Genomic DNA, 27,137 nt, shown 5'->3' with positions numbered 1-27,137 from the left:
TGGCACATAAAATACTGTAATCAAACATAGAACAACAAGAGCAAAAAATGTATATATTGTTCATTATTTGACACAATAGACCACAAAGATCATTTCTGTTGCCATGTTAACCACACAAGCTGCTGAGTGACATATGCACTAAACCAAATGTCTGAATGACCATAAACATATTCAGCGTATTAGGAGGAAAATGACAGCTGCTTTACAACAACAACGCTAAGCCATCTCTTCTTCAGTTCTGGCTGCTACTTTTTTGGTTAAGCCTGTCGTATTGAAAACTTAAACAATAAAAGGCAAAGCATGGTAGCCCTCAGTACTTTAAGTGCCAGACACTTGCTGCTAACCTAATGAATGTAAGATGAAAGCACAGTGTAGCATGTTATGGACCACATTAAATCTGAGGTACAATGTCTGGGACGTGGCTGGCTGGATACATTATCACTTATTGGTTAGCCTAGCTTCAAATCTCTCTTGGAACATCTATGTGTGGAGTTTGTGTGTTCTCTGGCTTCTTCCCATATGCCAAAACATGCCTGTTAGGCTAATTGGTGACTCTAAATAGCCCATAGGTGTGAATATGAGTGTCAATGATCCAATTTCTATATGTGCCCTATGACTGATTAGTTACCAGCCCAGGGTGTAAGTCATCTTTCAGCCTGAGTCAGCTGGGTTAGGCTCCAGCTCATCCACCACCCTAATGGGGACAAGCAGTACAGACAATGGATGGATGGATGGAGGGTTTGCCTAGCTTAGCTGAGTGCACAGTAGAGAGTAACTGCTAAAACTGTTCTTAGAATGTTCTGATAGTGATTTACATACGTGCAAAATACATCACATTTAAGCACTGAATGCATCAGATTTTTATCTTCCCCCAAAGGAAAAGTACTGACTTCCCCCAACCTTAAAAAAATGATTCCGGTGAGTCATATCTTTCTCAGCATCCTGCACCAGTGCAACGTGTTCCAGAACAACACAAACATTCCCAGGTCACCAGATCAACCAGATCGCTTGTAATCATAGAGGCAGAAGAACCGATTTTGATAGTCCATGTTGCTACATGGTGAAGTGTCTTGTGTAGTCGTATTCTATTGTGGGAATGACAGCCTGGACAAATTTGAGGAAAATGAGAAGATACCTGAAAACCACAGTAAAGGAAGGCAAATGCATTGTTTGGTGGTGCAACAGGGACCATATACTGTATATATATAAATATATAAATATGTTAGTTTAAAAGACTACAGTTGATCTGCTGTGCAACAACAACAAATGAAAAGGATACATATGTACTCCGAGCTCACCACCTCCTTCAGCCACCGTCTCAATTATCTTTTTCATCACTTCAGCATGTCTGGAAAAAAAGGTACATCAATTATGAAGATTTAGGAAAGGTATTAAAGAAAATTCATAAATGTAGATACTAGGTAGGGTTGGGTGATATGGACCTTAGCATGTATCACAATATTTTTGGATATCATGAAGTATTGTATAAAAACCCACATAAGTAACTACACTTGTGACTGTAAAGCATATTTATTGATTTACTGGTAACAAACTGCAATACAGCAAGTGCATTTACTATCTACCAAATTAAGCGTTTTGCATTTTTGACTGGGTGTAGAGGTGTTCGTTGACCCTCTCTCACGCTTCATGACACACTCTTTATACTCAACTGTGTTTGCACTTGAGATTGTAGAACAAATTTGTCGTGTTCCCACCTTTTGCCATCACCGTTTGCAAACTTTGCATATTATAGTCTCTTGCTGAATAAAATGTCTGTTAATTAAATGCAAAAATCCTCATATTAATTGATGCAATACATCAATGGACAATTTAGCCCAGCAATTGAGAAATGGATGTAGCCTGGCTAACTTTTCTAATGGGATGGCAGCCTCTGCACACATTGCTACAAAGTCTTCAACAAACTGTAATGCCCGTGCTTGTGATTAAGGAAAATGTAATCACCGATGCAATTCCAACTGCAAATGTAAGATATTTTTATTTTGTTTATACAGACAGCACAAGTGTGTCTGTGTGTGCCTGTAAGACGAGCTGGGTGCAAGAATAAACGTGCTTCTTGTATTTTTTCCACTCAAAACCTGCATGTCATCATCGGGTATTGTAAAATGCTCCTTAAATTAAAGCAGTACAACACAAAACGGTGAAAATATACTCATCCAGCCCGAGTAGCACACACACACAACCGTGCTTGCATGCTAAACTAAGCTAATTCTGCTAGCTTCCATTCACATCTGTTAGGTTCCGCCAACTTTCACCGGTGTTCATAACCATTTCAATATGTTTAGTGTTTGTAATGATTTTGCCACAATTGAGAGGTCCGCTGAGTAAATACTTCTCCACGCTAACGTTTTTTCTCTTAACAATGACAGCATTTCATTCACATTATGTCAATTTCTGTGAGATTCCGCATTTAACAGTGAATTCAGTTTTTACTGGCCAATTCTGCGATTCTGTACGCGTGAGGTGCTAATGCATCAATACATGCATCAACTCGGCTTGTTTCCGTTTATCACTTATATCGGTATAAGTCATTTTCTTATCACTGGAAGAATTTAGAGAATTTTAAATTAATTGCCCAACTAATCGAAGGGGTTTTACAGTATTCAGTATGTACTCACGGTACACATTGAGTGTGGGACAGGAAGCGTGCCACATGTTGGCTCGTTAAATGACAACAGCGCAGCCCAGGATTTAGCACACGAGAGTGCCAAGGAGATTCAAAACGGTTTCACATGGAAGGGATGTCAATGATTGACAAATTTCGTAACTTGTAAAACTGACTTATCAGGTTGACTTGAAAAAAAAAAAAAAACAATAAACAAAAGTGAGGCCTCTCCTCTCTCACAACTTTTCAACTTCACTGACCTGCAGGGGTGGACGGAGCACATGGCTGGCGGGGGAAGGTGTGGATGGTTCTCGATGGTGACAGTCTTCTTCACATGATCCTGACTGATGTCTTCATACATTTGCTCCACAGATAGCGGCTGCCTGTCCTGAAAGACGTCACGACTTGATCACACCAGAAAACGATTTGTGTCAAAGCTCAAGACAATAACGTCAGTGCCTTGCTCAAGCACACCCTGCATTGTTCAGAAAGTTTGAATTTCAATCTGTTGAGAAATGTGCTGATAAGTAATAAAACGAAGCAAAAGAGCTGGGATTGAAAGTAAACAATGATGCAATAATGTACACTATAATAATGAGTTGGCTCATAGCAACCAGTTACATACTTCACCATATCCAAAGAGCCAGAGTCGAGGGGTCTGGTAGTATTTATCATATGTAATGTAAAGGTCATATGTTCTTGTCTGAAGGATAGCATCTTCACTCCCGGCCTCCACTTTCACTTTGGCTTCCACCATTTTACTGGTATCTAAGGTTGCCTGGACAGAAGACACAAGTGAGGGAAGGTGGCACCTTGACGAGAAACAGGTCTCTCACACACAGACACGCTCGCGCACACGCACACAGACACAAAGTGGAATAAGCAGGCTTACCTCATCTGTTTCCAGCAAGCCACTTTCTTCGTATTCTGCAAGGTCGACACAAGCGCAAAGACAAAGCAGCTGTGAGACTTGAATGAACACGACCATTATAATTTCTATACCATCTAGTGTAACAGTATGCCATAAACAAGGTTTCATTTTCGGTACAGTATGGAAACAAAATGCAAAACAAAAAAGTGCATCTTTAACGATTTTTAAATGAAACATAAAAACTGCTAACCAGTAATTCTCCAGTGAATATAATTTATAGTCCATGAAAGTTCCTTATTTCCCCAAATGCAGCATTAATAGTTCCAGTTCGTGGGCTCATTCCCCGTTGCTACTGAACAATGGCGGCACACTGCTTTCATCTTATGCACTTGTCATTGTCCGTTTGCATATTTCACCAGGAAGGCCAAGTGTTCCCGAACAGGACATTTTTACGACTGTACAGGTCTCCAGACTCTAGCTTCTCCTTGGCACTATTGCTGCCCAAAGGCTGGGCAGCACTGTATTTGTTTACTGAAAGGTTCTGTACAAAAAAATCTGATTATGACTCTACTGTATGTACCATTACAACCCTACTACCTTCCATATCTGCTGCCTCTCCGTCTTCATCGTCTTCATCATCATCACAACATGCTGCAGATGCGGTATTCATGTTCTTGTCCTGGAATCAAGTCAATAAATTGAAACACGGTGAGCACCTTAAAAGGAAAACTTTTTGGGGAATTTTGCCCATCATCCACAATCCTTATGTAAGACAAGAACACACGTCTGTCTTTTCTGTGAGTTCTAAAGATATAAAGACATTTACAAAGAGGCAGCTACAAACACACCTATTATGCCTACAAAGCCTTCTGAAATGTACATAATTTACATTTATATGTGACGTGCATATTAACCAAGCTACAGCGACATTGCTATTATTATTGTTACCAACATTGTTACGCCGAAGAACTACTTTACTGTCGTAGTGACACCTCGACACTCCACACCGGCTAGCTACTGTACCAGCCGGATAGCGACAAGCTCCACTACACACTCACTCACAGCACACCAGCGCCACGCTCACAACCCCTACTGAAAGGTAACGCTACATATTGGAGCTGCTGCCACTGTTTCTGAGTTTGGAAAAGTTAATGCTAGATGTAGCGTTCGTTTCTATGTTGCTATGTGAAATCAGTGTGCCCAGGAAGGAAGTTCCGGTATTGCTTACACGGACCAAAATATGGCAAAATACTGCAAGTTTTACATGTTATCATGAATGTACCTGTAACCACATGCAGGGGCACCTGCAGGAATTTCTGTCATCCCAAAAATATTTTTTCTTTTTTGTAAAGAAGGGAGGGGTAAAGTTACGGGGGAAAACGGGTTGCTGCTGACTCATTTGTTGTTAAATCGGATAAATGGGGGAGGGACAACTAATTTAATAATACATGCTAAATATTTACCTGTGCTGATTAAATGTTGGTTAAAAAGGAGTGAGATGTAGGCTAACACAACATGCCAACACTCTGCTAGCTTATTTCATTGTGGACATTTTCTTTGACAAACAGACTGGATAGGCTACAAAAAAAAACGGGTCACATTGACACGGTTTTCATTTGCCTGTCTTCTCTCACTTTTCTCTTGTTCCTTTTTTCACTCCCAGACATTATTTTAGTACTGGCAGCATGGTTTCACTCTGCTCTGCCACAACTGCCAACTGACAGGCAACACGCTGCAGCTACGAAGCACGGTGAAGGTAGTGGACCAAACCATTTCATATAGCTATAGCGGGGGTGGTCAGTCAATATGGAAGATTACTGTTACTACCAAATACAAGCGATTTCTGACTATATTACAAAAAAAAAAAAAAAAAAAAATCACAAACAGATAGCAAAATTATTTACCTATACCTAACTCCCCCCCCCCCCACGGTGCCCCTGACTACCATAAAGCACCGTGTATAAACCGCACCCCCATTTTCAGGCTCACGGCGGGGGAAAAAAAATGTTTAGTTCATAAATGCTTGCCAACTCTTTCATCTCAAATCAACATGCGTAAAGGTACTAAGCAATTTCAAAAAGAAAAATAAAGGAGAAATCTGAACTTCGGCATCTAGATCTTTAATATTATGGCTAAGCACAGATTAATAATAATAATAATAATAATAATAATAATAATAATAATAATAATAATAATAATAATAATAATAATAAAATATCAAAATAAAGAAATTTGCAATTTTCAGAGATGTTTTGATATGTTTCACTGCTTCTCTTTTTCTCTATTATTATTTTATTGCATTGCTTCAGTGTGAATTTGAATAAACTCCAACGTTGTATTGTATTTTACATTTGCAATGTTTTAATGGAAGCTTAGGGTAGCTTCAGTGTATATAGAGATGGTTTCACTGTGTGAAAATACAGACAGCCGTCAGATAAGTTAGTTGCATACACAAGCATTTTCAGCAACTGTACAGCAGAGGGCGCTAAAGTCAAAGCAACTGTCTGACCCACAGACGGCTATTCTAAAATGGACTTCTCGTTAATTTCTGCGTCTGGTCGTCTGGTGCGATTTATACACGGTGCTTTACGGTACATGGTCACAGCATGGGCGAACGAGTGAAGCGCTTTGAGTACCTTGTAAAAAGGCGCTATATAAAAATCAATCATTATTATTATATAAAACCATAAAACATTGTAGGGGGGTTTTGGAGGTGATTTAATAGCAAGCTTTGTAAGGGGAACATCTGATTTTATATCTTTACAATGCACAGAAAAGGGAAAGATGTGTGTTCATATCTCACATAACGATTGTGGATGATGGGCAAAATTAAAGAAAAAAGTGCACTTGTGTGCGCCAAGTGCCATAACGAATTAGCTCTGTCTTAATACCAAACAACAACAGAAAACCAGCAAACTTTGCAGATACCTTGTTATTGTCCAGTGAAATTTCCTGTACAGCATCAGTGACGCCTAGCATACCTGGAAACAATTAAGAGTATTGTAAATGTATTCTAACAAAGACTATCCCACTAGGTCTTAAGTCCTCAGGTTAGTTTTTATTTGGATAGATTGACGACAGACTAAAATACTGCTATCAGTGTGAGCAATTGTCAAACAGAAACACAGTTTATCTCGTCCCCGCTTATGTCAACAACCTGTCTACAGCATACTCATTCACTTATTACTAAAATGTGCCCGCTTCAGTGGACGTCAACATAAATGATCAACTGCTTTACTCATGGCAGTATTAACCTGCATTCTACCACAGCAACTAACAAAATTCACCCATGTATTTATTTTTTTTGCAAGATTGTTAGCCACAGGAAGAAAGATTTACACACGTACGGTAGCTTTATATTCACTGTAGTCAAGACATAAAACTAAATTGCTGCAGCAGCTCTGTTCGATAACACCATAAAATATCATATGGACGAAAACGATGACAACACACTGCCATAGGTACAAAAACCCCTTAATTATTGCCCATTCTCCGTATGTCTCTGTCAAAAATCACAAGTAAATGTGAAAGTAATGGCTACTTTGGGTTTCAATTTCAGTTTTATGTTGACGTTAGTCCGCCAGTTGGAGGGGTGTCAACAAACGGGTATAATATGTATAATAAATGAGCATTTATTGTACATTATTCTAATTAAGTATGGTAACGGATAGATGGTCTGCTAGTCTTCAGCAAACTGTTTGAGTTAGACGAGCCTTCCTTCTGAGATGACACCCATGCAGACTAGACCTGTCACCATAACAAATTTTGCTGGTTGCCGATAATTGTGCTGTAAATTATCGACGATAATTAATTTAGACTTTTTTTTAGACCAAATTGTCATGAATTTTATCATTCAATGATCACTGTGTCATGTCACATTTGAGCCACTAGATGATACTGAAGTGTCGTGTATCTGTGTGAGGCACAGAAGATGCTTACTATAGCACTTATGAATCGCGGGGCGTCACCACTTCACATACCCTTCCGCCCGGCAGTATACATTCACTTCCCCGATCAAATGCCTCAGCAAGCACCAAACGCCGGGACGAATTCCCCACAGCACATTCACACTGGAACTGTGGCATTGGGCTTAGAAGCTATCGCTTTTGTGCTTTCATTCATATTAGTGTTTGTTTGCTAACTGCTAGCTAGCACTCAGTGTATTCATCACTACTGCTAGCCTCCGCCTCCATGTACTGTGACAAAGACGCTGAATAGCTGACAGGAGGCTCACTCTTTCCCTTAATTTGACTATTCAACCAATGCGCTCAGACACAAGCAGAGTAAACCCTCTTGTCATCCAGCCTGTGTTCTACAGCAAGATGAGGAAATGGTACAGGCATACGTACATGTTGCACGTCAATCTATCAAGGTGTCAAAATTATCAACCTCTTTTTTTCTACCGTTCGATTAATCGTTTTATCGATTATTGTGACAGGCCTAATGCAGACCAATTTGATGCAGTATGCAGCGTATGGTCTGAGCACTAAGTATGCACCGAACAACCAAGGACTGAAAGTCAGCTACTGTCCCCTTTTGCCCTGCTAGACTGACACCTAGTAATCGAGCTAAGGCTAAAGCTAAAGCTAAAGCTAGCTGGAGCAAAGAGCCAGGCAGCGGCCCGCCTATGAGCAGTGAAAAGAGCAAAGCTACTGCAACAGACGGTTTCAGGATGCCCGCTGGTGCCGTGGAAGTTCAGTGTAAATTAAAAAAAATGGAGGAGAAGGCTGCAAAAGGCATTTTATTCATTTATACAGCTCGTCTCTTGAGCAACAGTCAAGAGACCTTTGCAAGATGGAGGGCCGTCAAAATAAGAGTAGTGTGCACCACATCTTGTGTACTTTTGGTAAGAAAATAAACATTTGCTTACACTACTACGAGGAAAATGAAGGAGTTCATGGCATTGGATGACCAGCCATTCTTGGTTCCTGTGCACTTCATTTTTGATAAGAAGCTCAAGTCAGGTCTGCAGTGTAACCCGTTTTGTTTGTTTTTAAATTGTGAAAAATAAGACTAAATTTAGCAGTTTGTTTTCAAATAGGCGCAGAGTGAAAAGTAAATCAGCAGATACAGTGTCATCAGACCTGCGTTGTGATAAGTGTCCACCCAGCCCCCATCGCCGTCATCTTCCTCAATAATGGCCTCCAACTCGTCAGAGTATTCCATCTGTTTACAGCGCTTGTAACAGGGAACTGAAAAACCACAAAGAAAAGTGCAAACACTCAGAAATGCTTAAAAACATTCTATTGCCATTCTTTGCCCTTTATAAAAACGGTCTGTTTCCCTTACCATTACATTAGATGGCACAAGAAGGTCAAGTTCATTTTATTTTCTATATAGTGCCAGATCACAAAAGATAAAAGTAATTGAGGGATTGACACAGGACAGGTCTATACATTATTATTTTATTAAACCAACAAAATAGCCTTATTTTATTTTCACAGTAGCAAGTCATTTCTGTCGCTACTTGGTCGCGTTTACCATTTCTCATCTGTATCGCTTGATTGCATTAATTAAACCACACGTCTCTATTTTGATGTCTTTGCTTTCGGTTATGAAAGGGTGTGAAATGTAATTGTGGATGAGCAACTGCAATACAGTCGGCTGCGCTGCACACATGCATGTCGTTTCTTCAGCTCAATCCCTCGCAACTCACACACACACGCAGTGCGCATGCATGTCTGCACCCCCCGAGTGTAACGGAGCGATCGCATTAGAGCAGAGGTCACCAAGGTGGTGCCCGCGGGCACCAGGGAGCCCCCCCACGACCACATGAAGTGCCCGCAAGCCTGCTTTTCATTCAGGTTTTCAGTTAATAATGAAAGAACAGTAGAAAGAAAAGTATTCTGAAACATAAAATGTGAGTTGTAGATACCAGCATTTTGTGAATGTTTTGGTAAAACAAGCATATTTGATCTGTTTGGGTTGAAATAAGGTATGAAAATCATTTCTACAAAAATGAGTAGCTCGTGGCCATTTTCATTTTCTAAAAGTAGCTCTCGCAAGAAAAAACATTGGTGACCCCTGCATTAGAGTAAGCACGTCTGTGCAATTTGAGCAGGATTATTTGAAAAATATGGATTTCATGAAGCGAAGCAAAATGTCGGACTAATTGCCCATAAGCAAATGACGCATTTTCTAATATTGCAACGTACATAGAGGATGTCTGTATTACACGTATGCAGTGTTTCCTACAGTACTGCAATCATGCTTAATATAGCAAGTCACTACGTTGGCAACACCGATTCCCTCCTGCTACATCTTCGTATTCCCTGGCAGACCAGATGTATATGAGGTGTGTCAAGAAGCACAGTTACGGCCGCCACTAATAAATGAAGTATGGGAAACACTGCGTGTGGTAGCATATTGAGCATAACCATACCGCAAACAGGGCCCCACAAATGTAATTTATTTGTGAAAAAAATGTTTGGGAGGGGTTATAAAGGCTTAAAAGAGTGTTTAAAGTGGGTGACACCCATTTTGCAGATTTTCACCTATCCCTGGTGGTTCTGGTTAGGGAGGAGGGAACACTAATTTCTAATATACTGTTGGAGTGGTCAGCAGGCACGGTGTTTTGTATATATTTACAGAAGGGCAAGTGTTTGTAATTGGGGAATTGGGTAGTAGTAGCTACCTATCCGACGCACAACACGCGTGCGAGTATCCGATGGATACTACTAGTGTGATGATCAATATTGTTCGGTTTTCTTCTATGTTTATTTTCACAAATATCTATTTTTTTTGTCATGTTTATATATTTTTAGGTCAATGGCCTGCAAAAGTTGGAGAAAACACCTCTTACCATTGCGTGTCAGGAGAAACTGTTTATCTGGGGGCAAATACGGCTTTACTTTCACTTCTTCACCGCTGGCCCTGCAGGAAAATGTTTCAGGTCATTTCATTGTTCACGTGTGCTGTGACTGGACTAATTAATCACACATACTCTAAACCAGTTCATTCATTCACTGTCTTTGTACCAATAGCAAATAAAAGTTGAAAAATGCTGTATGCTTCAATGTGCTGTAGAAAGTAAATTAAGTGACCAGGCCGGATGTTTCCTGTTACGCAAGTTGGGTTTCTCCAGTAGAACATTGCACCATTATGTGAAATTCAGCAAGAATGACATAACAATGTAATGCACTTTTCAGAGTCACACATGGCCAATATCACTGCCTTGCGGTTCCTTCTTCTTTCCCACATTAAGCGTACTCACAAGATGTAATTATTTCATAAACACATTTAAGCAGACGGTTCATTTTTGCACAAAATGACACTTACCATTTCCATGTGGGACAGTGGTGGACCAAGTGATCTCCAGCGGCAACAAACTGACACAAAAACAAATATAGGCGTGGCGTAATACCGTTTTTGAGTCTGCATTTGGAGAGTTTTAACACACGAAGGACAGAATATTGAGATTGACATAGTCACCTCTTCTGGTGTGATGACTCCAGTTTCTTTGAATTTTGATTCCTGTGAAATTTAACAACATCAAAACAGAATCAAAAGTTACCATGAGGTGTTTTGGCTGAAAATTACCGCAGGATTCGAACTCAAAATGCTAAAATTATGTTACGGAAGGGCCGCACTGAGACAGAGCATAAATGTTAAAAATTGTGACGCGCTAATTTTCCACCCACTTGTGTGCATGGTCCAAGCGCTGCGCATATGATTCACATGTAACTCATTTATGTCAACAATTCCCAACACTATCAGGAGCTTATTCGGACAAAAATCAATGCCTGTCTCCAGCATTTGTGCTCTCCACATGTCAACGAGGCATCTCCTGTTAGCCAGCTAGCACAATGCTAGCTTGTGAAGTAGAAATAAGTTTACCTTGAGCACTGGCGTAAGAAACTCGGCCACTCCAAGAGCCGTGCCTTTTACTGTGTTGATGACGTTCTGCATCTTGCGTGGTCAAATATACTGTCAGCATAAAAGTGTTCGGTGAAAAAGTAGCTATTTGGACACAGCTTTTCTCAATTGAAGCTGGAGCAACATCAGCGAATCACCTGACATGTGTAAGAACTTCCGGGTATCAAAATATCGCGTGAAGACACCGTACACATGGGTATTTCCGTCTCTTATGCTTGGTGATCTGTTTTAGTCCTGAAATATTGTGTGCATGTGTATATGTGTGTGTATTTAGTTGTTTTTATGACGTTTTGTTTACGAATAATGAATATCCTTTCGGAACCCAGCCTTGTCCTAAAGACAAACTTTTAGCATCACCCAGTGTGCTACGCTGGTTTTCTAGGTCACAGCATGTGGAGAAGCACAGTGAAGTCGTTTTTATGGCGAACCGAAGGACTCAATATAATCAACAATTTCCATGGATCCTGCAGCAGAGGTGCGTGTGAGAGGACGTGGGTCATGCCTTCGGGATTTGACACCGGTTTAAAGACTTTCAACAGCCTCACCAAACAGAAAGAGCCTCTGATTCTGGCTCGGGAGGGAATAGCCACTTGGTATTGAACAGGTTCATTGATGCATACAGTGTAAATATTTCAAGTAACGTGCAAAAGTCACGCAATACGTGCTTGTGTTTATACCCCAGGTACAGCTGTGGACCCACCGTGTATGACCATGCCCACCTTGGTCATGCATGGTAAATATTAGACACAGATATGCACAATGATTTTGCCAGTCTTTGTGCTTCATAACCCTTTCTCCTCACAGTTCCTACGTCAGGTTTGATGTCCTGCAGAGGATTTTGTCCAGGTTGTTTGGCATCACGGTCATCCATGCTATGGTAATCACAGACATCGATGACAAAATCATCAAAAGAGGATGGGAGGTGAGGCACCAGTTTGCTTTAATGATGTACTGTAAGGCTGCAGTGCATTGTCACTACCTGGATGCTGCACTAAAAATGAGGACTGTGCAGTGATGTTTATAGGGGAATTAACGGCAATTTATCTAGCAATAAATTGGGTTGGAGAAAGTACAGTGTTCCCGCGCTCTATCCCTGTTCACCTTTCGCGGATTTGCTGTTTCGCTGATTTTTTTTGTGCTTTTTTTATTACAGCATATGAACGCTGTTACAGAGCGAGCCTGGCCCTTTAAGGAGAATTGCATTGTGGGAAGTTCAGTGTCTCTTCCTCCCTCGCTCGTCTGTCTGCACCGCCCATCGTTTTCTGCGTTCCGATTGGCTGTAGACCATTATCAATCAATCTCCTTCGTGCCGCCCTGCCATGTCTCCTGTGTCATTGCAAGCTTGCTTGCTTGCTATCTTGTACTGTAAATGAATCTTCGGTTCGTCTGCACCAGTATGTTTTAACAAGGATACAAAGTCGCTAAAGTGCAGCGGAACGGCGCCAGGACAAAAAGGCATGGTCACAGGAGTGAAATATGCCCGAGTGACTTAATAGTTTCTTGTGTCCTGCCTGTAGGTCGATCATTAAAATTCAAACGAATGTTTGAACTTTTTTGAGAGTGTTTAAATAAGAGAGAAAATGTTATTGCCTGTCTATAAAAGTGTATAAAGTGTATGGTGAGTGGTTTTACAGCCTTGAAACGTGTATAATTGGGAAAAAAATGAAGTTGGCTACTTTGCGAATTTCACTTATTGCGGGCTATTTTGGGAACCTATCCCCCCACGATAAACGAGGGAACACCGAATGCCAAAGAAAGCTGTTGTGTGTTCAGACTCAAGTAGTGCGTTAACCAGTTTAAAAATGTATTTTCAGAATCAAGACAGCATACGTGAAGTAGTTCAGTCAAAATTTGTACCCTCACAAATTGGCTGTGTCACAAATTGGAGACTTACGTCAGTACACTTTCATATGTTTTTCACAGTGTAGTGATTACTGTCATTGCACACTTACTAGTCACAATGTTACTTACTCTTTTCTCCTTATTAATTGTTGATTGCAACCACTCAAGTTTGTCCCTCCCCTTCCACGACGTAGCCAAGATGTCCTTCATGGGCGCTGCCCATTTTGGCACAACATAAAAGAAATTACACTTTGATACAATGTAAAGTAGTCAGTGTACAGTTTGGATAACTGTAAATTTGCTGTCCCCTCAAAATAACTCGCCACACAACCATTAACGTCTAAACTGTTGGCAACAAAATTTTGTACACCCAGAAGTGGGACATGTCCAAATCGGGCCCGATTAGCCATTTTCCCTTTCCGTTGTCATGTGACTGTTTAGAGCTTCAAATTCTCCGGGGGCCAATGGGGAGCAGATGCTTTACATTTGGTGTTGTCACTCTTGTCCTGTCTCATACTGGTCATTGGAAGTTCAACATGGCATGTTCCTTGAACTGAGCTCCAGCATAGTGGCCACACAGAACGGGCCACACTGAGGTTTAGACATTAATGGTTGTGTGTTGACTTATTTTGAGGAGAAAGTAAATTTACACTGTTATCCAAGCTGTTCACTACATTGCATCAACATAGGCCTGGGCGATAAACCAAAAATTTACCGTTACCGAAATTTAGCACGATAACCACCGTCATTTTGCCCACGTCTTTTTTTTGTCTGTTTTGACTGTTTGTGCTGGTGTGCTATGTTGGTTCCCCTTTAAGACGAGGTACAGCGTGTGTAGTCACGTGACTCCACCCATCCAGCCTGAACAAGAAAGGAAACGGACGATAAGGGAACGGCTGATGGTTCAAATGAAGAAGTGGCTGTACAGTGCCAGCATTTCACTCGCATGTGCACCTAGAAATAGACTGAAATAGATTTTTCAACCCTTTCATTCACATTTTGCTCCTGAAATAAGTTCATATAAAGTGAATCAAAGTAGAGGAACATTTTGGCGCATCTGTATACAAAACTACAAGTCTATTTGTTTTTCTTGGGTTACATCAGCAACTTGCATTGACGCGCGATGACATCTCAGAAGTACAAGCTGTACTCACAGACGTAGCTAACTGGCTATGTTATCAGTTGGATACTGGAACACTGCGGGAAAGATGACTGCTCTGTGACGTACTATAGTGCTTTCAAACTTATGTGCAAAAAACGCTTTTTTTCTGTCTGTATGCATCATACCTAATAACACAAATAGTTGATTTTAAATATATGGATTTTTAAAGCCTTTAAAAAAATAAAAAGAAAGCACATCAGGCCAATTGTGTAAAATTAGCAGAAAATAAAAACATACACGCGTCTCTATAGGAAACCATGATTAGTTGGCTGTTGGTAGCAGTTTTTAAAGATTCCATGCTTTATTTGATGTCACGAATAAATGGTCACATGTGAAATTCTCTTTTCTTTGTGTAAATGATTATTTTGATGATGTTATCTATCCAGTTTCTACAGCCAACAGGGCACACACATATAGGAAAATAACATGGCAATGGAATGTCTGGAATTGAATAGAATTGTTAGAAAAATTAGAAAGTCACTATATTTTTAAATGGTATTATTGGAATATATTATCTGACATGGTTGTGGTAGGTTGGGTTGATATCAACGCTGTTCTTGTGCAGTGTGATAAGTGGCCATTAGTAAAATGTAATTGTATGAAACGTGATGTCAGTCATGTTATGTGACTTTGTGTAGCTTAGTACATGTGTGTACAGGATGTAGTATGCCAGGGTATGTACGATATATTCATATTTGTGGACCGCAGTCCCAGGGAGATTTATTTTGGGTTCCACAAAGATAATGTTGAGCAAAAGAACACGAAATGCAAAGCGAGTATAAAAACTGTCGTAACAAGCCAAAGCACATTATGTAAATGGAGCATTGTTGGCACTTTTTGCACGTTTTTTCAGAATAGGTACGTCCCATTACGTGCATTATATTTCATTGAAAGTAATGTGTGCCAGTTGGTCAGTAAATCAACAAAAAGCAGTTAATTTGCATTTCCTGCAATTATTTTCAGATGGCAAAGATGTATAGCGGTCGGGGATTTATCGTGCATTTATCGCTATCGAGGTAAAACTGCCCAATTTATCGTGATATTGATTTGAGGTCATATCGCCCAGCCCTACATCAACGTATCATTTATTTTGAGTTGTCCCATAAAAAGATGTAATAAAATATTTGCAGACGTGAGAGGTGTACTCGCTTTTGTGAGGTACTGTGGCTACTGAAGTGCGCTGACGGAAGTATTCGATCTGAGACACAGTCTCTATCTATGGGTATTGTTGTCTTTTTTTATTTTGTTGTTTTATAAAATATCCCAAAAATGTGTTTCTAGGAGAATATCTCTCCCACCATCATCGCCAGAATGTATGAAGAGGAATTTAAGAAGGACATGATGTCATTGAAGGTGCATGTCAATCAAAAGCAAATCCCAGTAAAAATGTATCCCATTGACAGAGAATTTGACACAAAAATATCTGAAAAAAACAATTGTTGTCTTTGTCTATAAACATGGTTTTAAATGTATCTTGTTTTTTTATAGGTGATTCCTCCTGCAGCGTATATAAGAGTCACTGAGAATGTACCACAAATTGTGGCGTTCATCCAGAGGATTATCGAGCACGGAAAAGCTTATGCCACCAAAGAAGGTGAGTATTAAGAATGTTCTCTTCACTGCTGCGTCCACATCTTTTTTTTTTTGTCCCCCTCGGAAACATCTGTTGTCTTTTTGTCTGTAGGTGATGTGTACTTTGATATCCAGGCCATTGGGCAACGCTACGGCAAGTTTGGTGGAGCTGTGGATTCTCAGGAAGAATCTGGTAAGGGGAGGAAAGATCCCAAATTACCGTATTTTCCAAGTTTTATTATAAAGGACACTGGATACTGGAATAAAGCCTTTCACTCCCTTCAGTCTTATTTTCTCACCTTTTTACTGGTGAATTGCAACACATGACCAATATTTGGATCGCCTGATAAAATACCTGGCCGCTGTTTTTCTTACTTCTTCATTATACAGTAATTAAAAATGAAATTATTACTTTTTCTCGCTTGCATGTATCCCCTGCCTCAAATTAGGGGCCAATTACGCCGTCGCTTTTTTTTTTAGTCGTCTACATAGCCCAGATGGTCTCTATTGAGGGTGGTACATGTCCAGCTCTGCACACTCTTGGCTGTTTTGAGTGCAACATCTAGGTACCGATGGTGCACTGCATTTTGCCACACATTAGTACAAATGCACTCAAAGGACTGTAACTGTAAGCACATCAGTGTGCAAACTCAGACACTGTCAAATTCAAATTCTTTTGTCAGTACACCTCAACAGGTACGCTGCACTTGCGAAGTGTGCAAATTTTGAGAGTGTAGCGCTGTCCCAAATAGACTAAGGTCGTTGCGCGCTTACCGGAAATGACGATTGCAATATTTGTTCACTACTTTCTGGCTGGCGTGATTTCAAATTAGCACTGCGCACTCACCATTTTGTCCGCTTTGAGTGCAACATCCTGGTACTGACAGTACACTACATTTTGGTATACTTTGCAGTGTGAACGCACTTTTACACTCAAAAGAATAAGTTTAAGTACAAATTGCGACACAGCCGCAGCCCAAGTTTAGGCTAAATATTGTGCATAGCCAACACAGCCTTATATTGTACTGGGGTAATTACGAAATGCAGTACTTGTCTACAATTGGCCAACATTTGAATTTTGTGGTTCTGGCATATTGCTAACTTGCAGCTGATGCAGTAATGACAAAAGTGAGGTATGCACTGTGCAGAATGCTCATGTTGCGTATTGTTTTGATTTAGCTCTTGTATTGGATTTGATGTGATTGTGCAAGAGTGCACAATTGTCATGCAAATGTACATGAGCTGTATTCAATATTAAATAAGGATTTAACTGCATGATTTTTCAGGCAGTTCCGGGAAAAAAGACGTGCGGGACTTTGCTCTGTGGAAGCGAGCTAAACCACACCAACCCTACTGGGAATCTCCATGGGGCCCAGGAAGACCAGGGTGGCATATAGAGTGTTCTACCATAGCAAGGTTTGTATTCCAAACGGGATGTTTGCATAGTGCAATTTTTTGTTGCGTCTTACACGTCATCTGACCTCTGGGTTGATTCCAGCTCTGTGTTTGGGAGTCAGCTGGATATCCACTCAGGAGGTGTGGACCTGGCCTTCCCTCACCATGAAAATGAGGTGGCACAGAGTGAAGCCTATCATCAGTGTGACCAGTGGTCCAATTACTTCTTGCACTCAGGTAACTCATACAACACACCCAGTCAGTCAGTGGTCTGGGATTTGTGCCATTTCTATTGTGTCCCTCGTGGCTCTTGTGTGACATACGTACCTCTGTGTTAAGAGTCCTCTCATTGCAATACAGATCTGATCTGGTACTAAAAGACGTGCATACTAATCATAAATACTAAACAAGACAGGTTTTAAAAAAAATGCGCTGTCACAAAAAATGCATTTTACTCTGTTTAGGACATTTACATCTCAAAGGCAGTGCAGAGAAAATGTCTAAATCTCTGAAGAACTACATCACCATCAAGGTAACTTGCATCATCATCCTGAAAAAACTGATTGAATACTACACATTTGGTTGATCATTTACAGAGTAGACCTTTCAACATTTCTGACTCAGCATTCATCCAATTCACCATCTCCCACCTTGCTTGCATACAATGGAGAAAATAAGTATTGCTGATTTTGCAAATCACCTTTCTCAGAATCCTCTTTACCCCACCAGGTGAAATCTTCCATTGAGCTCCAAAGCAAGGGAGCTAGACTGGTAGCTTGTATTTCTTCCATTTTTTAATTATTTGCCAATAATAATTTTCTCGCCAAAGGTCGACAACTGCGCCCTGTGACAGGACTTGCATATGGTGGTGGAGAGATGAAGTACAGATGACGTCTCAAGAAGCCTTTCCCTCGATGATCAAATACATAATAATTTACAACCTTTATTTAATGTTTTCACAATAACATAAAAGTTCTAGACTTTTCATCTTCTTGTGATGGGTTAAGTTTACAAAATCAGCAGGAGATCAACTACTTATTTTCTCCACTGTGTAAGATTCCTTACTGTCATGGGTGTGATAAATATTTAGTTTTCATTCCATAGGACTTCCTACAGTCTCACTCAGCCAATGAGTTCCGGATGTTCTGCCTCTTGACCAAATATAGATCAGGTTTGTTCCACCTGTACACAACACGGAACATGCTTATTGCTGCAGCTTGGTGTTAAGAGGCTGCTCTGTAATGTCTTCATAGCTATTGACTACAGCAACAGCAGCATGTCGGAAGCTCGGATCTCCCTGGCAACAATCTCTAACTTCTTTAGTGATGCTCAGTCGTACATGAAGGGCCAGCTGCAGTGTTTGCCAGTGCAGGATGCGTTTCTCTGGGAGAGGTGGTTTTGTTTTTTCATTTTATGGAAGGACTTTGTAATTTGCTGTGATTCCATGACATTTCTGTCTGATCTTTCTTCACGTCAGGTTGGCTCAGACAAAAGCTCACGTGACAGCCGCTCTGGCTGATGACTTTGACACCCCTCGAGCTATGAGTGCCATCATGGATTTGGTTTACCATGGAAACTGCCAGCTACAGCCCATTTCCTCTGTAACATCTTACACACTAATTCTTACATAAGCTTAAGTAGTACTCGGCGTACATGACAGACATCACAGCAGCTAATTTCACTGACATATTGACTGTTTTGTCTCAGTCTGCTGGAGCAGATAGAAGTCCAGCAGTGTTTGGAGCCATGACGGCCTATATCAGAGACATCTTGGACGTGTTTGGGATTGAACCGTTTCACAGCAAGGTAAGCATGCACATGGAACCAACCAATACAACAGGAGTCATATACACGTCTGTACTGTACATGCAGGAGACTGAGGTGATGAGCCACTCTGGAAGCCTCCAGGCTGTCGTCGATCAACTGACTCAATTCCGAAGTGAAGTCAGAGCATTTGCTCTCGCCCAACAAACGACTACTTCCAAGAAGCCAGCACTTTATCCAGAAAGAATCCCCCTCCTTAAAGCCAGTGATGATCTAAGGAATAACCTGGCACCTCTTGGCGTGCTTATAAAGGTGAGGGACCAGGTAGTTGCAACCCAGATATGGTTACACTGATGGACTGTTCTTGTGCTTTCAGGATCGAGGAGCCACCTCCACATGGGAGTTAACGAAGGGAAAAGAGGATCAGAAATCACAGGATGAAATGCAGCAGACACCTGTCTGAAAATGGTGCCTGAATGGACTCAAATGATGTGATTAAAGAAAGAAAAAATGTCTTTACTGAGCAAGAACATCAAGAAATTAGAAGACAAAAAAGTACTCCTAAAGGAGCACATGAAACTGGACTCTTGTTTTTTTAATTTAAAAAAATGATATGTCCTGAAAATCTCTCCAAAAAGAAAGGCTGCGATGGCCAAAATCTTTTTGACAAATGTTTGGTACATTGCATTAAGTCTTGAGGAATAATTGAAAGGGTTAAGTTGCATGACAGCAACAAGGTTGGGCTAGAAGGTCCATGATACTGTACCTTGTGCAGCTTCAGGAAAATGTTGCTCTTTTTAGGTAAGACAAAGACAGTGGCGCTAACAAACCACAGAACTGATTTAAACATAAAACTCTGCTCAAGCCCTGCACAAAGGTGTGAGATCACTGTAGACCAATCGAATATTCAGCAGCAGATCAAGTCCTGTTCTCAGGTTGTGCTACGGATCACTGGAGTCAGATTGATCAAAGAGTTACTGGCCTTGGCCAGCACCGTGATGGAAACCCTGCCTCTTTGTTTTATGAACTGAGCCACAGAATCCAGTTCCGCTGGAGTGATGGAAATGAACTTCCCCCTGTCATCAATTACCCCTGGAAAAAAAATATGCTATGATTATTATCTGTTAATTGTATACCGTAGATATATTTACAGTGCTCTCCAGAAGTATTGGAATAGTAAGGCCAATTCATTTTTTTTCTGTAGACTGAAAACATCTGGTTTTGACATCAAAAGATGAATATGAGACCAGACACCGACATTTTAGCTTGTATTTCCAGGTATTTACATCTGGATCTGATGCACAACTTAGAAAATAGCACCTTTTGTTTGATCACAGCCATTTTTCATGTGAGCAAAAATATTGCAACGTGTGACAGACTGTGTGTTATGTTGCTCAGGTGTGTCTGGCTGCATTGGTCAATAAATAGCACTGCCTCAACAAAATATCTTTGTAAGGAATGCACACATAATGCAACAATATTAATATTTATCATTTATACACTCCTGATCAACATTTTAAGACCAGTGGAAAAATTGCAATTGAAATTGCAAAAGAATTTACATTTTTACACAGTTGGATCCTAAGAAGGTTCTAGGTAGAGCCTCAAAAGGCAAAAAGAAAAAATGGGATTGAGACAAATTTATTTTGAGTAAGCAATTTATTGCAACCATACTGATGTCCATTTTTGTAACCTTCCCATGCCATCCATCCCCAAATGTTCTCAATTGGATTTAGAACAGGGGAACACACAGGATGGTCCAAAAGAATGATGTTATTCCTCTGGAAGGCGGGCATTGTAAACTGCAGCGTTGTCCTGTTGAAAAAGCTAGTCATTACCACACAGATGCTCCCTGCAACATCTCCACAGCCAGCTGCCATTTGACGCCCCCTGCGCAACCTGAAGCTCCACTCCATTGAAGGAAAAAGCACTCCAGATCATGATGGCGCGCCTGCCACTGTGGCTTGTGGAAAACATCTCGTGGGGTCTCCTTGTCGTGTCACTAATGTTGGAAGCCATGAGGACTGTCAAGGTTACATTTTTTCTCATCAGAAAATAAAACCTTCTCCCACCTTTCTATGTCCCATTTTTATTTGCTCTCAGGCAAATTCCAAACGGGCAATTTTGTGGCCTTGAAGGACACGAGGCCTTTGGAGATGTTTTTTGTTCTTTTAAAACCACTGGGCCCAGGATGGTCCCATGTCCTGACGGACAGCCAATCAAATGCTGCGACTCAGAGCCGGTGACATTTTTTGGGGTCTACCACTGGATTTTTTTGTTCCATAATGCTGATGAGCTTTTAAGAAAGTTTAAAATCTCTCTTACTGCATCCAACCTCAGCAACTGCGAAAGGCTTTCCTTATACAGCTCAATAACCCAACCGCATTCAGAGAGAAAGCTTTTTTGCCTTTGCCATCAAGAGATCATGACATTGTGAATACCTGACTCCACATTTTTTGCCATGATTTGGGCTTTTAAAGGCTGTGGTCTTAAACTTTTGATCAGTTGATAAACTGTATTTCATGTTGTCGTTTCATGGTTGTTTGCAATAAATTGTATACTCAAATTTTTTTCCGTCTCACTCCCATTTCTTCTTTTTGCATTTTGAAGCCCTACTTAGAACCTCCTTAAGATCCAACACAGCAAAATGTAAATTCTTGAAATTTTTCCTTGTTATCCTGAAGATGGATTGTTACAAACCTGTGAGAGAGCCTTCTGCTAGCAGATCCTGCAGTCTACCAATGGCATCCTGTGTTCTCATCCCAAAATGAGAGGCTAAGTCTTCTAGTAGAACAACTTTAGAGCTCTGGTGGACACAGTGATACCGTTGAAACACAGTACATATTATCTTTCAATAAAAATTGGATTGTGTGACATTACCTCTATGTAATGTATGAATTCTTGGAGTAGGTTGCGTGACTGGAAGATAAAACCACAAATGTTGTGTTGTAATTATTTGAAAAATCAAGATATGTTGAGTGGGATCTCATATCCAAAGTGACAATACCTGGTCTTCAGAGAGCTCTTCCTCCTCGCCCTGGTCTTCTACTACAAAAGAGGCTTTGAGCCTTAGGTACTCCTCCTCCTCTCGTCTCTCCTGCTCTTCTTTGGCCCGCCGCTGCTCCTCCTCCTGATTAAACATCAATGAGGTGTTCATACACAGATGAAGAGGGAAGAAAACAGAACCTAAAAATAATAAACTGAGACCTGTTTCTCTTCCAGCAGTCTCTCTTTCTCCTCCTGCTGCTGTCTCTCCTGCTCTCTTAGTTCCTGCATCCTCCTCCTTTCTTCACGCTCCTCCATCTCTGCCTGAAGGTATAAGAGAAGTAGTTTTGAATACACTTAGAGGAAGTGTTACTACAGCCTCAGTCTCTTACCTCTCTCTGGGCTTTCTTGGCCTGTTTCTCCTCCAGCTTCTTTTGCTTTTTAGCCCCAATTTTTGCACTTGGCTGAAAGGTCTGTGGTTCTGGCTCATCTTCCTCTTCCCCCTGCTGCTGCTCTTCTCGCTCCTCTTCTGAGATCCCCACAGATTTTTAAATATTTATTTTCTCGAACAAGGACGTTGGAGGATTATGATAATTAAATGTACATAACATGGCATGACGCATGTGCATGTAAGTTTTAAAAGACGCTGTGGGAGAGACAACGGCAAAACATGTTTAGAAATGCAATTTAACTCTCTTTTGTCAATTGTTTTGGCACAAGACGGAGCAGCCGGGGTGTGCCTAACGCCATGTCCACACGAATATTGATATCTTAAAAAAATAATAATTTTTCTATGCATTTTGGCCTCTTGCCCATATGCAAATGTAGGATGTTGTCCTTTTGAAAAAAAAAGAGACCAGGGTGGAGATTTTCAAAAATCTCCGCTCAGTGTATGTGTGTGGACGGGTAAAACAGAGCTTTTTGGTTTGTGGCATAAGAAATGTTTGACATTGTCTCATGTTGTTAAACCTTATTTAACAACACATCATGAAGATAATGATTTACGGGTGTTCATTTTATTCGGAGTGCACGCGCCTTATAACACACACGGTTGATTAATAAAAAACAATGTTTCCTGAGCTCCATGTAAGTGTGTAGCAACAAGGCCCACTGCTCATTGTGAAGGCTGATCAATGCTTTTGTATTAAGCGTCCAATAAGACCAGAACAAGATTTGTCAAATGTCCCTTTTATCTAGCAATCTAGAGGGGTCTGACTGCTCGCTACATATAGCGACAAAGTTGCTGAGCTGGCAATACTGATTCCTCCTGTAACGTCTTCTTATTCTTTGGCAGACCAGGTGCGTATGAGGTGTGTTAAGAAGCAGAGTTACGATGCTATCTACTGTATGCAGTTGTAATGATGACAAGAGTCCCATCATAATGTGTTTATGAGTGAACAAGTAGCGCCAAATCTAAAAAATACATAAAAGAAAGAGTAACAGCAATCTATTTATGGCAAACCAAATGTATTCATGACCAGGGTGCTCACACTTTTTCAGCCTGCGAGCTGACCAAAGATCTACCTAATATGAGTACGTATTTACAGTATATAAGTTATACATGTATATCAAGGATGCACGCACTTCTTCAGCATGCAAGTAACAAGTCAAAATGATCTACCTCTTTCTATAAAACATATAACATATATAAAATCTAACTGGTAAATCTTACCGCTGAGTTAGTTTAGCTGTAATCAGAATAATAAAGATGAAAGTAGCATCTCTGTGTGTAGATTGAAACACCGTGGGGTGGGGGGGAAAAGCAAATCAGGAGGGGCGCTTAATGATAGCTGAATGATATACAGACCCTTTCCAAAAAATTAGAATGTCATGGAAAAGTTGTTTAATTTCCATAATTCCATTCAAAAAGTTAAACTTTCATAGATTATAGATTCAGGGCCCACAATTTAAACAATTTCAAGTGTTTATTTGTACGTAATTTGGGCTTCCAGCTCATAAAACCCACGAAAACAGGAATTCAAAAAATTAGAATACTGTGAAGAAATCACCATTTACTTCTCAGTTTTTGCAGGAAAAAAAAGAAAGAAATTAGGATCACATCAAATCAATCACAATATGGTACTTTCAAAATGATATGTCAATCTTCAATACTTGGTTGGGAATCCCTTTGCCTTAATCACTGCCTCGATGCCACGTGGCATTGAAGCAATCAGCCTGTGGCATTGCGTGGGAGTTATGGAAGCCCAGATTTCCTTGATGCTTGCTGTCAGCTCTTCTTTGTTGTTGGGTCTGGTGCCTTAGATTCTCAATGGGGTTTAGGTCCGGTGAGTTGGCTGGCCAGTCAAGCACTGTGATGGCATGGGCATCAAACCAGGTTTTGGTGCTTCTGGCGGGATGGGCAGGGGCCAGGTCCTGCTGGAAGATGAAATCTGCATCTCCATACAGATCCTCAGCAGAAGGAATCATGAAGTCCTCTAAAACATTCTGGTAGACTGTTGCGGTGACCTTGGATTTAAGAAAGCAGAGTTTACCAACACCTGCACCGGACATTGCACCCCAAATCATGACGGACTGTGGATATTTCACACTGGACCTCAGGCAGCTTGGGTTCTGTTCCTCACCCGTCTTCCTCCAAACCCTTGGACCGTGATTCCCAAATGAAAGGCACACTTTACTTTCATGGGAAAAGAGGACCTTGGACCACTGGCCAACAGTCCAGTCCTCCTTCTCCTTGGCCCAGTGGAGACGCTTCCTACGTTGGCTCAGGTTCAGAAGTGGCTTGACCCGAGGAACCCGACAGTTGTAGCCCATCTCCCGGATGCGTCTGAATGCCTCATTCCACTCTTTCTGGATCTCTGCCAGATTCTTGAATCTTCCCTGTTTGATAATCCGCTGAAGCCCACGGTCATCTCTTTTGCTGGTGCATCTTCTCCTGCCACATTTTGCCCTTCCTCTAGACTTTCCATTAATATGCTTGGACACAGCACTCTGTGAACAACCTGCCTCCTTAGCTATGAACTTTTGTGGCTTACCCATCCTATGGAGGGTATCAATGATGGTCTTCTGGCCAGTTGTCATGTCTGCAGTCTTCCCCATATTGAACCGAAATGAGACAATTGAACCAAACTGAAGCAATTTAATGACACCTGGGGAAGCCTGTGCAGGTGATTTGACTTTAGTAGATGATTAGTGTGTGACACTCAGTTTAAAACACTCATGCCCTGCAAAATTTGGGCTGATTTCTTCACAGTATTCTAATTTTTTGAATTCCTGTTTTCGTGGGTTTAATGAGCTGGAAGCCCAAATTATGTAAAAATAAACAAATAAATACTTGAAATCGTTTAAATTGTGGGCCCTGAATCTATAATCTATGAAAGTTTAACTTTTTGAATGGAATTATGGAAATGAAACAACTTTTCCATGACATTCTAATTTTTTGGAAAGGGTCTGTATGTCATATGACATCTGCAAAGGGACATTCACGCGATCGACCCAAACTACCTTGGCGACCTACCGGTAGCTTGCGATCAACATAACGGGCACCCCCGGTGTACAACCACATTAGGATAGTTCAGACACGGTGGAGGTCTGCACTCTACCGAGTAGTATTCTAGTTTTTACAGATTTTAAGTCTTCATGATGTCGGTAATGTTGCTGCATAATTTTAAGAGTGAGCTACAATGTGACCATTTACCGAGCTCCTCTGCTTCCCTCTGTGGTCGCCTGTTGGCCATCACTGCTGCAAGGTTTCTCCTCCTACGAGGCATTCCAGCGCCTCGCTCCTCCACAACTGCACGATGGCGAACACCTGCAGCTCTGACAACAGCTTGCTCATTCTCTCTATCAGCTGTGTGGAGAATTGAGAAAGAGCAGTTAACAAATAAGGGTACCTTGTTTCTTAACCCTTTTCCAGTTTGCAATATTGTGTTGCTAAAAGGTGCATTAAATTAATGATTATTGTTGTGGTTGCCGCTTGCTGTGGCATAGAACTGCAAAGCATCATGCTTTTGTTTGTTTTTGTTTGTCAGAAAGACAGTCTCAACTGAGCATTATTAAGGGTATTAATTGTGTGAATGCGTGTCAACGCAACAAAAACAGATATTTCAGAAAATAAATACAGAACAAAACCTAACAGTATCGCTCATCATGCTAGTTTCGATCCAATAGTGACACTTCTCTTGGTGTCGACATTAATGATGGAGGATTGACCACACCAGCCCATCCCCGGCCATCATGACAGCAACATTCACAATATTATCATCCAGACATTCATTTTCTATACCCTCATTAGGGTCGCGGGGAATGCTGTATATCAATGAAATTTTATTCGTACCTAGAAAAGTAACATGTACGTGTGAGGTATTTATGATATCCAATGACGTCAGCTGACTGTTGGCAAATTGGAGTTTCCATTATGGAAGTTCTGCTGACAGTTTGCTGACGTAGCCTAAAACACATTCGCTAAACTTAGGTCGTGGGTAAAGACTTGACAGCCAATGACTTTCAAGCATAAATGTGCAGACAAGTGTCCACTATTTCACATCTTGCAAGGTTATCTTGGCAAAAGTCAATCGTATACTCTACCGTATCGTGTTGTGTTATGCTAACGGTCGGGTAGGTAGCTACTACTTACCTTCCTGCGTCTTTTTCCGCAACTTCACAGCGAAAAATATCAGGACCGCGAGGATGGAAGCAGCTATCAAATATAGTTCTACATCCATGGCCGCTTTACAGTTTTATACACCTTCAAAACGATTGTATCATGCGTGTATACATAAAATCAACCTCGCATGTTGTTTCTTTTTAGCCTTTACGTCAGCAGCTGACAAGTTTCTTCTTCTGTGGTTTTACTTGCCAGATTTTAGCTCATTACTACCCCCTATCAATTTGGCGGTAAAATAATAAACGTTACCTTTTTTTAATACATTTTTTAAATTTTATTCACCATACTGGTTATAATCCATGAAATGAAAATGCTTACATTTCTGTTTTATGCAGAGTCCTTTGCAGTGGACAGCAGTATGTAGTGCTAAGCCATTTTTTTTTCATCCACGATGGTTTCTACTGTTTTAAGGAGAGTAATAACA

General features: G+C 40.8%; 3 protein-coding genes across 5 annotated transcripts; 1 reads left to right on the top strand and 2 right to left on the bottom strand.

Annotated features, from left to right (window-relative positions):
• Window positions 1–39: 39 nt before the first annotated feature.
• atg3 (autophagy related 3) lies at window positions 40–11,528 on the bottom strand. Its single transcript, XM_054772860.1, has 12 exons — window positions 11,331–11,528; window positions 10,926–10,967; window positions 10,773–10,822; window positions 10,297–10,367; window positions 8,579–8,686; window positions 6,423–6,475; window positions 4,092–4,173; window positions 3,516–3,550; window positions 3,249–3,401; window positions 2,884–3,011; window positions 1,280–1,348; window positions 40–1,135 (listed from the first exon to the last, which is right to left on the bottom strand). Exons 1-12 carry the CDS (start codon window positions 11,400–11,402, stop codon window positions 1,054–1,056), a joined length of 945 nt encoding a protein of 314 aa, XP_054628835.1. The 5' UTR covers window positions 11,403–11,528; the 3' UTR covers window positions 40–1,053.
• Window positions 11,529–11,554: 26 nt separating this feature from the next.
• Window positions 11,555–21,847, top strand: cars2 (cysteinyl-tRNA synthetase 2, mitochondrial). 3 transcript variants are annotated; one of them, XM_054772823.1, is made up of 15 exons: window positions 11,555–11,962; window positions 12,052–12,102; window positions 12,174–12,291; window positions 15,655–15,726; window positions 15,862–15,967; window positions 16,058–16,138; window positions 17,232–17,361; window positions 17,444–17,577; window positions 17,805–17,872; window positions 18,445–18,511; window positions 18,594–18,732; window positions 18,818–18,941; window positions 19,048–19,146; window positions 19,213–19,416; window positions 19,481–21,842. In XM_054772823.1, exons 1-15 carry the CDS (start codon window positions 11,760–11,762, stop codon window positions 19,565–19,567), a joined length of 1,683 nt encoding a protein of 560 aa, XP_054628798.1. In that variant the 5' UTR covers window positions 11,555–11,759; the 3' UTR covers window positions 19,568–21,842. The 3 variants fall into 3 exon arrangements, with proteins under 3 accessions (XP_054628798.1, XP_054628807.1, XP_054628788.1); XM_054772832.1 differs by having other exon boundaries at window positions 11,555–11,844; window positions 19,048–19,416; window positions 19,481–21,847; XM_054772813.1 differs by having other exon boundaries at window positions 19,048–19,416; window positions 19,481–21,845.
• On the bottom strand, window positions 17,760–26,878 carry LOC129179526 (DDRGK domain-containing protein 1-like). The gene is made up of 8 exons (XM_054772874.1): window positions 26,684–26,878; window positions 25,745–25,897; window positions 22,482–22,618; window positions 22,312–22,413; window positions 22,112–22,234; window positions 21,985–22,023; window positions 21,805–21,910; window positions 17,760–20,196 (listed from the first exon to the last, which is right to left on the bottom strand). The coding sequence occupies exons 1-8, from the start codon at window positions 26,769–26,771 to the stop codon at window positions 20,036–20,038; spliced, it is 909 nt and encodes a 302-aa protein (XP_054628849.1). The 5' UTR covers window positions 26,772–26,878; the 3' UTR covers window positions 17,760–20,035.
• Between the last annotated feature and the right edge of the window lie 259 nt (window positions 26,879–27,137).

This window comes from Dunckerocampus dactyliophorus, chromosome 1 (assembly GCF_027744805.1).
Source record: "Dunckerocampus dactyliophorus isolate RoL2022-P2 chromosome 1, RoL_Ddac_1.1, whole genome shotgun sequence".
Lineage (NCBI taxonomy): Eukaryota > Metazoa > Chordata > Actinopteri > Syngnathiformes > Syngnathidae > Dunckerocampus > Dunckerocampus dactyliophorus.
This window is presented reverse-complemented; position numbering and strand designations above follow the sequence as displayed.

Coding starts and splice junctions, on each gene's coding strand:
- atg3 (XM_054772860.1), bottom strand. CDS start 11,402: ATGCAGAACGTCATCAACACAGTAAAAGGCACGGCTCTTGGAGTGGCC. Junction 10,968..11,330: donor TTCTTACGCCAGTGCTCAAG/GTAAACTTATTT, acceptor TAAATTTCACAG/GAATCAAAATTCAAAGAAAC. Junction 4,174..6,422: donor TTTCACTGGACAATAACAAG/GTATCTGCAAAG, acceptor ACTTGATTCCAG/GACAAGAACATGAATACCGC.
- cars2 (XM_054772813.1), top strand. CDS start 11,760: ATGTGGAGAAGCACAGTGAAGTCGTTTTTATGGCGAACCGAAGGACTC. Junction 12,103..12,173: donor GCCCACCTTGGTCATGCATG/GTAAATATTAGA, acceptor TTCTCCTCACAG/TTCCTACGTCAGGTTTGATG. Junction 15,727..15,861: donor AGGACATGATGTCATTGAAG/GTGCATGTCAAT, acceptor GTTTTTTTATAG/GTGATTCCTCCTGCAGCGTA.
- LOC129179526 (XM_054772874.1), bottom strand. CDS start 26,771: ATGGATGTAGAACTATATTTGATAGCTGCTTCCATCCTCGCGGTCCTG. Junction 22,619..25,744: donor GAGGGAAGCAGAGGAGCTCG/GTAAATGGTCAC, acceptor TGGGGATCTCAG/AAGAGGAGCGAGAAGAGCAG. Junction 22,024..22,111: donor AAGAGCTCTCTGAAGACCAG/GTATTGTCACTT, acceptor TTTATCTTCCAG/TCACGCAACCTACTCCAAGA.